The sequence below is a fragment of the Falco naumanni genome, chromosome 15, assembly GCF_017639655.2.
Source record: "Falco naumanni isolate bFalNau1 chromosome 15, bFalNau1.pat, whole genome shotgun sequence".
Lineage (NCBI taxonomy): Eukaryota > Metazoa > Chordata > Aves > Falconiformes > Falconidae > Falco > Falco naumanni.
This window is the reverse complement of record NC_054068.1, coordinates 5,321,133-5,333,884: the sequence shown is the minus strand read 5'-3', so window position 1 is coordinate 5,333,884 and position 12,752 is coordinate 5,321,133. Positions and strand designations below refer to the sequence as shown.

At 44.5% G+C, this 12,752-nt stretch overlaps 1 protein-coding gene across 4 annotated transcripts; it reads left to right on the top strand.

The window, feature by feature from the left end:
- Positions 1-302: 302 nt before the first annotated feature.
- On the top strand, positions 303-12,231 carry HSD17B2 (hydroxysteroid 17-beta dehydrogenase 2). Of its 4 annotated transcripts, none has more exons than XM_040615208.1 (6): positions 597-650; positions 1,899-2,025; positions 5,531-5,743; positions 6,077-6,262; positions 9,348-9,485; positions 11,091-12,231. In XM_040615208.1, the coding sequence occupies exons 1-6, from the start codon at positions 642-644 to the stop codon at positions 11,447-11,449; spliced, it is 1,032 nt and encodes a 343-aa protein (XP_040471142.1). In that variant the 5' UTR covers positions 597-641; the 3' UTR covers positions 11,450-12,231. The 4 variants fall into 4 exon arrangements, with proteins under 4 accessions (XP_040471143.1, XP_040471142.1, XP_040471141.1 ...); XM_040615206.1 differs by lacking the exon at positions 597-650 and adding an exon at positions 799-1,067; XM_040615209.1 differs by lacking the exon at positions 1,899-2,025 and having other exon boundaries at positions 303-610.
- Positions 12,232-12,752: the final 521 nt, after the last annotated feature.

The window sequence follows — 12,752 nt, the reverse complement described above, 5'->3', positions numbered from 1 at the left end:
CCCCCCCCCAACTTTCTGTGAGTATCAAACCAGTGATCCCTCCCAAAACTAGGGTGAATGTTGTCACTGGAGGTAAACTCAAGACTTAATCTCAGGTGTTACATGTGTTCACTTAAAGTGCCCTTAATGGCAAATGAGCAATCAGCCCTTCCCAGCCCCCCAGACTATCAATGAGCCGCTGGTGTTTGCTGAATGGGGAGTGGGTAAATAGCCAAAGGTGTGCACTGAGGCAGGGGGGTCGGCTGGGGCTTTTTGTTGAAAGAGGAGGGTGGCCCCTGTGTGTGATAAACCCTGCCGCTAACCACACAGTTTGCACTACAGCGAGTAAATAACTCTGTCCTGCTTCACTTTTGTCACTGCCCGTCAGAAATCAGTTCTGCTGAAATGATACCCTAAGTTTTTAGGCAGGAAATTCCAACTGTTTCCGATAAAGGAAACTCTCCTTTTTTCACTCTCCAGGAAAATGTGCTTTAAACATAGAAAACACAGAGCAGTTAATTTTTTCCTGAAGCCAGTGCTTGCTACATCATGTCCATTCCCAGTGCTGTCAATCATTATCCAGCCGGCATATTTTTCAGAAGGTGGAGCTGTCAGGCAGAAGGAATAAAAGGTAAGAAAAGGAAGGCTTCTGCTTCTTGCTGATGCCAAGGGTAAGTGAGATTATGTCAAAGCTTTAAACAGAGTCCCTGTTCTCTGCCCCACCCCCTGCTCCTATATAACACATGCTGCATTAGCCATACCTGCTCTTACCCAGTCGGTGGTGGGGTGTGCGTGTCTGCTCCTTGCCCCTGCCATGGATGCTCTTGCCGGCAGCCCCCTTGGATGGCTCTGCGTGGGCATCACCGCGCTTTTTGGGGTGACCATCCTCTGCAGGGCCAAGAGGAGCCTGGCAGAGAAAGCAAATGTGCTGGCGTGGAGCCTCTTGCCCGTCTTGCTGGGGCTGCTGTGCATGGCCACGCTGGGGGCTGGCAGGGGGCTGGTGGCGTGCGCCGCGTGCCTCATCTCCTCCATGTACCTGGGCAGCAGGGAGCTGCTGCCCGTGGGCGACAAAGCCGTGCTCATCACAGGTAAGGTGCTGCGGTGCGCTCCGAGAAGCAGAAACTGGCTTTTCTCACAAGTGAGCTGGAAAACTTTTTGTCCTTGGGTTAGATATCTATGAAATGCATGCTCATAAGGTTTCCTTTTTTTTTTTTTTTTTTCTTTCTCATTTTATTTGCTTTGCCAGAGATGTTTCTTCCAGGTAAATAAGTGTTCTGAAATTAAGTAGAAAAGCATCTTAATAGATGCTATTATTTTTTACTGTCTCATTTAATCTTTACAAGTAGCTTTTTAGACATACTTGTGAAATTAGCTGGTGGAAAAAGCATAAGAATACTTACGGTGGTCTAATTTTTTAGGAGAGACATTAATTTCTGGAAGCCCTCCGAACGCTACATTCATACGTTACTTTTGTTTACTTGAATTTATTGCGCTGGTTATGGCTGTACGGTTATCTTTTGTGTATATCATACATGTGTTTCAGGACACTGTTTTGGTGCCATCTCTTTGAAACGATGTATGAAATCAGTCGGGAGTGAGTAATTTCCTTCACTAGCAGGGAAAGTTCAGGGCTAATTAATTCAATTTCTGTTAATGCTCTGATCTACTCAAAACCCACTTCAGTTTTGCAGGGATGGCATTTTTGTAGTTTTATGGCTTTTCTCCTGTTTCTTCTAAAACTTTAAATGTTGTTTATTTGTGTTAATCAAACCTTTAAACCTGAGTGCTGCCAACTGCTTCTTGTACTGTTAACTTGTGCTTTTTTTAGTTTTATTTTCTATTTTTCCCCTCTGGAAAGCTGAATTAAGTTGCTTTTATTTATGTGACTATTTCTTGCAGAATTTAATTTTGTTTTATAGGGACACCTGGAAATAGATTTGCCTAGCAGGCTTTTATACAGGAATCAAACACAAAAGCGAGAAGAGGACGGGATAAGCAGCAAGTTCTCCTCTCCTGCTTTATCTCCCCCTGGGTTCCTCCCCACAGGTGTATTAGATGAAGATGGATATCGGGCAGGGGGGGACTGGGAGCCCTGCTTTCCCACCCCTCCAGACACAGGGGTTGCACTTGCACTTAGGCATCTCCTTGCTTTTTGTAAGACTGCCGTTCTTCAGGAGAAAGCACCCTCTCAGAGCTTACAGGCTCTAGAGAATTTGCACTGGAGCAATATAGGGAAGCAAAGAACATTTGGGTATATTCCAGCAAGTGAATGTGCTTTTTTTTTTTTGTACCTGTGCTGTAGCTGTCCTGCAGAAATGCGAGTTCAGACACCTTTGACAGCTGACATGTCTGAGGAGGCTCCTTTTGGTCTTTCTTTGAATCCAGACTGGTATGCAACCGATCAAACCCTCCGTCAACTGAAATGGAAGGTTTGCTCAACACATTTCTTGGTTAAATCGCTCCGACTGTAGTACTCTTCCCCATACCAACTGTAGGGTGTGTGTCTGCATGCAGAAAATGAAAAGAGTGTCATTTTCTCCAATTTAGACATAGCCTGAGGTAGGCACTTCGTGGGAAATGGTGATTTATTTATTTACATTTTTTTCCCTTTCTTTCCCCCCTCCCCTTCCAGCCCGGCAGGGCTGAGGAATGCTGTTGTGTTGGGGGCAGCTGCCACGTACCGCTTGTGAGACGGCTGCCTCTGGTCAGACGATGGAGTAATCCCTCTGCTTCTCATCACGTACTGCTCTGGTCCTCTTTGGATGTCCTTTGTATGGGTGCTGCTGTGCATTATTTATTTAAGCCAGCAGTTCACAGAGTACCATGATAAGGAAAAACTGTGCCTGCTTGTCAAAATGCTTTCTCACGTGAATAGCCGTGGGCATGTGAGAGGTCTTAGAGTCATTGGTGAAACCTTTCTATGGATCCTCTTGCTGAGAGCGAGTGCTTTAGTGGCCTCAAACAGAAGCTCCTGGGCATGCGAACACTTTAGTGTAGTTTGGTAGACCCAATGGTCAACTTCCCTAAAAATTAAATTGCTGCGAAGAGCTGAAGTAGCAGGAATTATAAAATTCTTGTCTTGGTTATTCTGTGTGTGTTGGGATGAATTTCTCCAGTTAATCTGGTCTTTTCATTCTTGACATGTGACTTGACATTTCAGGTGCTGGGTGTGAGTTGACGAGAAGTTCTCAGTGACAATTCAGCTACAGTCAGTGGTGACCACCTTTCTTATGATAAATCTTCTAATAATTCACAAATTGTTATTTTTGACAGAGAAGCAAGGTGGGGGGAGAATTCTCCATTTTTTCCCTACAGTGACCTAACTACTGTTCCAATTATATGAGTTGAAGGGTTGAGTTTCTCTGGACTTCACTAACAGGTCTGAAACTCAGATTAGACTTGTTTTGATAAAAGCTGGGGACAAACCCAGTGGTGAGCAGAGATAAACGCTGCCTTTTATTTCCGTCTTGGGTTTGCTACACCCATCTGCAGTTGCTGAGCGCTCTCCCCTTCCCAAATTAAAGTTATGTTGTAAAACTTCAGTAATATGCAGCTCTGTGGCCGTGTACCTGCTGGGAAGGTTGAAAGGGGAAGGATTTGATCCAGAAATAGGTTTTTTCACTAAAAGAAAAAGAAGGAAAGGCACCGCACCCCCAAACCCAGAAACCTATCATGCCTTTGGGGTATTTGCAAGCCTCTTCACGTCTGTGTCTGCTCAGGCAATTCCAAGAATGCAGGTTTGCTCTCCTTCGGGTCAGGGCTGCAAGGAGATAACTATGATATATGTGGGGCTCCAGTGCATCTTCAACAAACTGCAGACTTCAAAAATGCTAAAAATCTTTTTTTTTAAAGGAAGGAGTTAAGTAGAGCATGAGTAATTATTTTCATACGTTCAACATCTGGCACTGATTGATCCAGGCATTTAGTACATGTTTCTTTCAAGTCACCTGGAATTAATTTTTCAGGACTAAAGTCCCAATTAAAAGACAGAATCCAGAAATGAAGATCTAGCGTGATTAAGATGAGTCTTTTTGGCAGTCAGATTCTATTGATACGGATTTTGAGTGCAGGAGTGGGCATGTGACTATCTGCCTGGGTGAAATCACAGATTAACCCTTATAAATTTATGGTAGGGTTAAGTAGGGTGTGTTGCAGCTCCTTCACAAACGAGGAAATAGTAAAAAAGCTGGCAGGAGTCCCAGCCCTTTGTCTCACGTTCAGGTTTCCAGCCATGCACGTGGCTTTGGAAGCCGAGCCTTTACGCGGTACGTGGCTGCTGCAGGAAACAGCCAAGCCCTGGGCTAGCGCCGTGGATCTGGGTGCACATCAGCATCCCGGGGCTGGCTTTGCCGCAGGTACCGCAGAGGGTGCGGTATGCTGGGACATGCCGATGTGTGTCTGCTTGACGGTGTTAAAAACTGCATTCGTTTCTTAAACTCCTCGTTTCCCTCCTGATGTTCTTTACAAAACTCCTGCAGCGCAGTCCCTATAACCTCCTTCCCCATCTCTGTTTCACTGGGAGCCTTCGTGGGCAGATGGGTGAGATGTTTGTTCCCTTGCTAAGAAGTTTATCTGTAGATGGGATGAATGGAAACTGGAATAAAAAAAGACACTGGGAGAAAAAAACCTTTTAAAAATATCTTAAGAAAGCAGCGGCAAAATACTGTGTCAGAGGGAGAGACCTGTGAATCAGTGGAATTGTTTGTTAAATATTCATCGTTGTTACCTGGTGGGAGGAATTGCACAGTCACGATGGCAAAGATCATTGTGTGTTTGCTCTAACAGCGCTTCCTGCATTTGGCAGGTCATTGCTTTATATGGATAAACTTTGGGAATAAGCTTGGAAGAAGGTGAGAGAAATTCTGATGCAAATTTGCAGGAATTAAATAGCTGTTTCTGTTTGGTTTGGCCTAAAAATGCCATTCTGAAGCTTTCTTAGGGTTTGAAAGCATTGTGCTCCTTTGCAGGTAAGCAGTTGCTTAGCTTTGGCTTGGTTGCAGCCTGTGACCAAAACAAAATATGTGTTTATCAGAAGGATCTGGATGGTAGATGTTTGAATAAAATAACGCTACTTCTTTGATTTAAGAAATAGAACCCAACAATTTGAATTCCAATGCCCTGTAAATTGCTTTGTCCATCTGAGATATCAATTTAAAATATTTGTGTGTTTTTTCTTGCTTTGTTTCCTTTCTAATTACTTTTGTTACCAGGTTTCAGTCTGTATATCCATATAAATCCAATCTAGGGCTTTATTTCCTCTGTATGGATGAAATAAGTCTTAGAATCAGTCTGTGGTAGAGCCTGAGCCAATGCTATCAGATCTGAGTGAAGAGGGCATGGTCTGGTGGTCTTTGTGGGACACGCAAAGGTCCAGCTCCTCAAACCTTCAGATCTGAACCTTTCTTCCTACTGTAATATGTATCTGAGTGACTTTATTTGTCATCTTTTTGGTTACATTTGCATGTTTTTCCAATGTATGCATAATTTTTGGTTTTTTTAAATGATGGTTTAGGACAGACCCACTTCTCAAGTGTCTCTTTGATGCTTTCAGGAAGCGATACTGGGATTGGACATGCACTGGCTAAATACCTGGATAACTTGGGTTTCGTTGTGTTTGCTGGGGTTTTGAATAAGGATGGACCTGGAGCTGAGGAACTGAGACGGACCTGTTCTCGGAGACTTTCTCTCCTGCAGCTGGATATAACCAATGCCACTCAAGTCCAGGAAGCCTATCTAAAAGTCTCAAAAAAGGTGCAAAATACAGGTACAGTTCCCAGCCCACCTCCTTTATAATAGGAGTACTGATGTAACTTTTCAGAAGGTGCATCTCTTAACTGTTGGCTGCATCATGGCTTAGGTGTGTAGGTCACTCCCACACCACACACAGCCTGTGGGCAGCCAGGGCGTTTATACTGATGATCGTTGCTTTCTGCAACGTACGAAACATGGTGATGACTCTTCATGAGTGGGTAGTGTGTATCCGTAGCTATAGATCGTCTCTGCTTTGATCTGGAGGCACCATGTAGCTTATCGATTTAATCTTTTATGGAGTCCATTTTCAGCTGTATAACAGCTCTGTTCTTTCTCCTCTTCCCAGGACTCTGGGGAGTTGTGAACAATGCAGGCGTCCTGGGTTTCCCTGCTGATGGCGAGCTGCTCCCCATGAACACCTACAGGCAGTGCATGGAGGTGAATTTCTTTGGGGCTGTAGAGGTGTCCAAGACCTTCCTACCTTTACTTCGGAAATCCCAGGGGAGGCTGGTTAACATGTCCAGCATGGCAGGTGAGCTGCGCTAAAGCACCAAATAAATTTCTGGTGAACAGAAAAAACAACTAACTTCCCTGGCAAAAATGCTGAGGAATGTGTCGGTCAGTCTTGCTTGTCCATACACCTAGGGAATTAGTATGTAGGTAGTAAGTGCAGGTTTTTCTTTTGTTTGGGTGACTATTTCCAGTAAACAGCCCTTAAAGAAGAAGAGTTTAATATGGCTAAAAATAATGCTGTTATATAGAAGACAGTAAAATTTGGATCTTGTGTTATAGATGCTATGAGGGATAGCTTTGTGAGCGTCCAGAAAGGTGGTAAGTTGCAGATTTTTCTAGAACACGTTCCAGCAGCTGTCTGTGGTGACCTCCATCGGTGGGGCTTTGAACCACGCTGTGGAGATGCCCAAAAGCTGTCTGCCTTTTGCAGAGATGGGCTGTCTTCAATTTAGGCTGGTTACACCTAAACTTTCAACCTTTATTTAATACTTAAGGTTAAAATTTGAGTGTAAATAACTTTTGGGTAAGTTCATGACATTTGCAACACTCTGTAATAAATGTTAAGGTATTTCACTTGGGCAGCTCCACCTTTCTGCCCTTCTAGGGCTCAAGTACTATAGTTAGAGTGAGAGAGCGTGATGATATACCACCTGCTGAAGAGAAACATTTAATTCTTCAAGGGCAGAAGCTAGGGTGTTTTTTTTTTTTTTGCTGCATCCTACAGTTCTTTCCAGAGTGCACAGTCCTAGAGCATGGTCTGCTAATAACCTGGGACCTGAAGAGAGTGTGTGCTTGTATTTCTGTAAAAAGGTTTTGGTTATCATGTTAAAAATACTTTAGCATAACTTATTAGCAAATTGGTATTTTTTCATGAATAAAACAGTTTTTTAAAAATTATTAATGGCATATCACATGCTTTTCAGTTTTGTTCCATAAATTATACTTGCTCTCTCCATATATACCTTTACAACATGACCTTCAAATCTAGGACGAGTGAGTTGCTAAGATGTAGGAACTGAAGCAATACAGTATCTGGTAGCTGACAGCTGAGGAGCAAGAATGCTGTGTTGAAAATGAGACCTGCTAGGAGCAGGATGTCCTGATGCTGGAAAATATTTTGGCTTAAGACCTCCTCAGGATTTACCATGTTTTCTGCTTCCCAAATTTTCCTTTGCCCTGCGGGCTTGGACCCTAACTTCTGCGCAGCTGGTGTCCACCCAAATCCTGCTGTATTGCCAGGGTGGCTTGTGAAGGTCCTACCTTGTGTTCACAGCTTACGTTGAGGGTGTGGCCACAGCCCAGCTCTGACACTGTTGTCTTCTGTTTTCTTTTTATAATCCCATGTATGTTTTGTATCAGCACGTCTGTGTTTATGGTTCATTGCTGATACTTTGAGTAACCGGTTTGGAATTATCAGAAGGACCTTCCTGGTTCTGCTCTGCCCACGAACCCTTGCAATCCCAGAGCCAGAGGACAGACCTCTGTCCTCCCTGAGCACCCGAGTGAAGTTTGCACTTTTGGTGTTTTGGGGCAGATGTCTTCATTTTTGGCATGAATCCCTGAGCTGCTGTGCAGAGATATATGGAGAGCTTCCCTGTGCTGAATAATTTGCCCTTACAGGAGTTGATAATGACCCTGCTTAAGCCATAGCTGTTCACGCAGATGTTCTTGCACGCGGGCTGGTTTGGGTAAAGAGCGTCCTCTTAACGCAGGGTCTGAGGGTCCTTTGGTAAAACATTAGCAGAAAAGTTAGTGAGGTCTCATTGTGCTGAGTCTATTCCTGTCTGTGTAGAGCCAATTCAGCTGGGCTCAGGTTAGCCTGACCTCAGAGGGATAAAATATGTGATTCAATTGGCTCTAACCAATTGAAACTAGACTTATTCAGATGCATGCAGAAGAATAATTAACATATAATTGGCCTGACTTCTTCTAAGGAATGACTCCGTGTAAGAAGCCCCCATGGTACCTTGGCCACTGCAGTACGAAACCCAATAAACGGCACCAGTGGCTTACCTGAAAATTCCCCTGTATCTCGAGGTACTAAGATTCAAATACATTGAGATAACTGTGTAATGTTTGAAAGGGAGGCTGTGCCGGAGGATGCAGGCGGGAGAAGATGTGACATGCCTCAAGGAGAAGGGTCACCCGTCCTGTTCCCTCCTCCCTGCAAACACAGCCCGTGGTGGCTGGGGTGACCCCTAAATCTGGCAGCGATATTCTGTGCGGTGATAACACCAACCTGTAGAGAAAGAGAAGGGGCTGAAGATGGGGAAGATGCTCAATCATCAAAGCATCTTTGGATTTTTCTGAAGCTGAAGAAGTGACAGTCTGTCAGTTTTTGGAACAGAAGAAATATCTGCATTTGGAAGATATTCCTTTCTGGAAGCTTTTGTTTAGTGAATGTATAGGTTTATTTTATATTCACCTAAAATGCTGGCAATTTTCTATCTTTCCATCTGAACAAATGCTGCTGGGGTTGGAAAAGATGGGTTATAACTATAGGCATAACTTCTATGATGGGTCTCGGGGAGTCCCGTCCCCCACGGGATGTGATTCCAGCTTTGGTTTGTCTACAGAGATCTCCCCCACTTTTGTGCTGTTGTCTCTGGTCTTTCTGAAGTGAGCTGGAAAGAACTGGAAGATAAGTTGGCTTTATAAAGCTAGAATTGAGATTGCTTACCCTGTTGTAAATGTACTTTATAGTAGGAGCTTGGAATTTGTGTTACAGTGACAACAAGAACAGCGGCACTAAACTATTGCTTCACTATTTATATGAACTAAAACATTATCTGTGTTTCTGAAACCAACAATCATAATCTTCAGCAGTTTTTACCCTTAAATACAATACAGTTTATTTTTTTCTTCCATACAAGGTGTCTTATCAGGTGTTACTGAGCATAACTGCTATAAGTAACTGTTGATTTACAACTCTCAGTTTTTTTCTTTTTAACCTCTAGAAAGAAATGATTCTCTCACTAACTTGTCTTTAACCTCAGTGAGAGCTGCATAATTTTGGTTGTGCTATAATCTTCCTTCTAAATCACAGCAATAAAGGCTGGAAAGAGCCACCGTCGAGCTTTATCATGTTTACATTGCTCCTGCAGGAGGCATTCCACTACCGAGATATGCTGCATACGGTGCATCAAAAGCAGCTCTGTCCATGTTTTCTGGAGTAATGAGGCAAGAGCTTTCCAAATGGGGAATTAAAGTTGCTGCAATTCATCCGTCAGGCTTCCGAACAGGTTGGTGTTCCACATTTGGGTAGTTCTTTCTGCCTCGCCTCTTTTCCTGTAGTTCAGCATCCTCACACAGAGCCCTGAGTGATTCCCTGCAGTAGGACTTTTCCCCTCCCTTTCTTCGTACTGGTTATGGAAGTTAAGGTCCACGGTTTTTGTGAGAGATGTTCCCTCCGGTTCTGCACGCTGCCTGGCGCTGCCTCTGAGCGCAGCCTGTCTCCTGGGCAGAGCTCTTGTTGCTTTGAGGCAGGGCAGGGTTCAGGCGGTCGGTGCCTCCCTTTGCTCCAGCTTTGTGCAAATTAACAAACAGAGCATCACGGTGTGATTGATTGGAGTATCACGGCTTGCTTGTCCTGCCCGAGAGCTTCAGGACTCGTCGCTCCTACCTTTCTCAGTATCAGAGCTGTCTTTGAGCTGCTCAGTCTTGCATCGAAGTATCTGCAGCGGTACCCGCCGTCCTGCGTACCCGCTGTCAGCATGACTCCATCTCGTCTCTGACCTTTCCTCCCCTTCCCTCCACTGTGCTCCTGCTGCTTTCCATTCCCAGTCTTCCTCCCCCTGCCAGCGCTCTGAGCACTTTCTGCAGAGCCCACCTGGGTCACGGGCTCCCCTCCGGCTGCCCCCGCTCCCACCCAGCAGCAGGGTGGCTGTCACGCAGGTCCCCGCTCCCTGGGCATGCCTGGCACCTACCTGGGGACAAGGTCAAATCCCACTGCTGCCTACTCAGCAAGTCCTGGTGACTTCATGGAGACAATTTCTATGCTGATGAAAAGCAAAACGGTCTGTTTCATTAAACCCCAGCCCCTTGAATGCCTGCCCCCCTGGGAGCTCTGGCAGTGCCTGTGTGGTCTGCAGTAGCTGTCTGAGGCTTTACCTTCAGGGTCCCGCTTAGCTGTTGGCAAACTCTGGATGAAAACTTCATGTGTCAAGACAAGTCCTGGTATTTGAGGTTTGAATATTTATTTAAAGATTATTCTTTATTTGCAATGCTTAATTCATGATGGGCAATACATGCATTGGAAAAGGCTCTGCTTTCATTCCTACATGATGCAGATGGGGGGAAAACAGTTCTTTTTGTGTTTGTGTGTTTTGGGTTTTTTTGTTTGTTTTGTTTGTTTGTTTGTTTAATCTGGCCTAATACAAGCCTTATCCCTCACAAAACTAGTTATTGAAATACCAATGTCACTTGTGGATGAGAGGCATAGCACTTGGCCAACCCGTCTGAGCTTGCTTTCCTCAGTCACTCACACCTAGCATCAGTTAACAAATACTGGTTAGAAACACCTACGAAATGGTTAAGGACAGAATGGCAGGGAGCAGGGGGAAGGGCAAAATGCTGACTTGGCTGTGAGGGGACATTTTTAGGCAGAGCTGGTAAACAAATAGTGCATGGGCCCCATGCTTGTTGTGTAGCCCGTGCTTTCCCATCTCTTCCAGGTAAAAGCACTCGCAGATAACCAGCTGTTTCGTCTGTTCTTCACTGGCCCAGGCTGGAAGAACTGTGAATCAGGGTGGTGGTGGAGAATGACTTATTGACTATTAATTATAGATTAATTTTTTTTTTAATTCAGCCCCAAACCCACTTGCTATCCTGTGGTGTTGCTACTGCAGGTATACAAGGCACGTCTGACCTGTGGGATAAGCAAGAAAAGGAGCTGCTGGAGAACCTGCCAGCGGACACAAGGCAAGCCTACGGAGAGGACTACCTCCTGGGGCTGAAGAGCTACCTCCCGCGGATGCCCTTGTACTGTGACGCCAACCTCTCCCCGGTGCTGAGCGCTATCCTGCACGCTCTGCTGGCCAAGAGACCATGCGGCTTGTACACGCCTGGCAAGGGGGCTTACATGCCCCTCTGCATCTTCTGCTACTTTCCCCTCTGGTTCTATGACTTTTTCATTAGGAAGATGCTGAGTACTGACTCTGTCCCAAGGGCACTGAGAACACCAGAAGCTGAAAGCAAGAATCTCTAAGGTGTCCAGCAGCTTTTATCTTACTTGATGAGATAACTGGGAAAAACTCTATTTTAAGGCGCTGCTATTTATTGTACTGTCTTTGTTCAACTGCATTTACACTGCCTTGCAAACAGAGGTGAATCTTTGTGTGAAGATTAATGTTCAGGAAAAGCAGTGGATAAATAGAAAGCTATCCCCAGGTGGGCATTTTTGGAGGAATTCCCATGTTTTTCTGATGTCTTTGTATCCTGCCTTCTGTGTTACGGTATTTTACGAGGTTATATAGTTTCTGTCTGCTTCAAAAAGCACCACCAACACACAGACAGATGTATGACCTGTTTTTTAAAACAAACAAACAAAAAATATCTTGAGAGTCAACAACCTTGTTAAGAGTTAAAGGAGTTGCATGTATTCCTATCATTGGAGAGATTTAGGAGTGTCTAACGCAAAACTTCCTCGCTGCAGCTTCAGCCTAATATGTTTGGGGTTGTTTTGGTTCTGTTGCTGGTGTACCTGAGAAATGATTGACCTTTTTCCCCCCAAATTTTTGTGAAATATAGTTGTGATGCTTATAATGTGTCCTCTTTGCTAGACTGAGCAACGTAAATTAGTTGGGGGCAAAATGAACAAAGGCAGATCAAGACCTTCATGAAGAAGCAAACAATCTCCTTCCTATGGTATTAGACAAAGTAATAGTAAGTACATCAGCTGCTAATTTGGTATGACTGTCTTGGTCATTCTGTGCGTTGCCTGTATATGCCTGTCCTTCTTTAAATACTAGTAAACTCTGATTTCACTTCTGTTTTTTGTACGATTCCTTACTCGTTCTGGGTTTATGTCGAGCTTGTAGTTTTGCTCATTTCTCCTCACACCTTCCTGTGTTTCCCTCCGCTTTGGGGAGAGTGTGCTCGCTCCTCTAAGATCAGTCAGTCCTTAGGCTGGCTTTACTGGAGTCCAGTGTCCATCTTCTGATAGATTTTGGTTGCTCCCCTAAATTCATTCTAGGAGCACCAGGTGCCCTCCCTGCTGCTGGCTGTCCCTGCTCTTTATCCCATAAACCCCTCACCAATGCCAAGAACTGGGCAGCTCACCTGTATTTTTCCTATCCTGCTCCCTTTTTGCATTGCCCATCACATCCTCGGGCTTTGGAAAGCTGTGGTATTTTGAAACAAAGCCTCATCCCTCCGAGTTCCCTGGTTTGGCAATCTGTCCTGTGCCTTGCTTTGACGAGATGCATTTCTTTTCTGATGATGAAAAATTAAAAGTCATTACCTTCTTGGCTTTAAATGTAGATGCATTTTTTTCCTTTCCTAGATGAGCA

What these genes read in the sequence shown, in the direction of transcription:
- HSD17B2 (XM_040615206.1), top strand. Translation starts at nt 903, where the DNA reads ATGTGCTGGCGTGGAGCCTCTTGCCCGTCTTGCTGGGGCTGCTGTGCA. An exon ending in CCCTGGGTTCCTCCCCACAG is followed by an intron (nt 2,026 to 5,530) that starts GTGTATTAGATG and finishes TGATGCTTTCAG; the next exon opens with GAAGCGATACTGGGATTGGA. An exon ending in AAAAAAGGTGCAAAATACAG is followed by an intron (nt 5,744 to 6,076) that starts GTACAGTTCCCA and finishes TCCTCTTCCCAG; the next exon opens with GACTCTGGGGAGTTGTGAAC.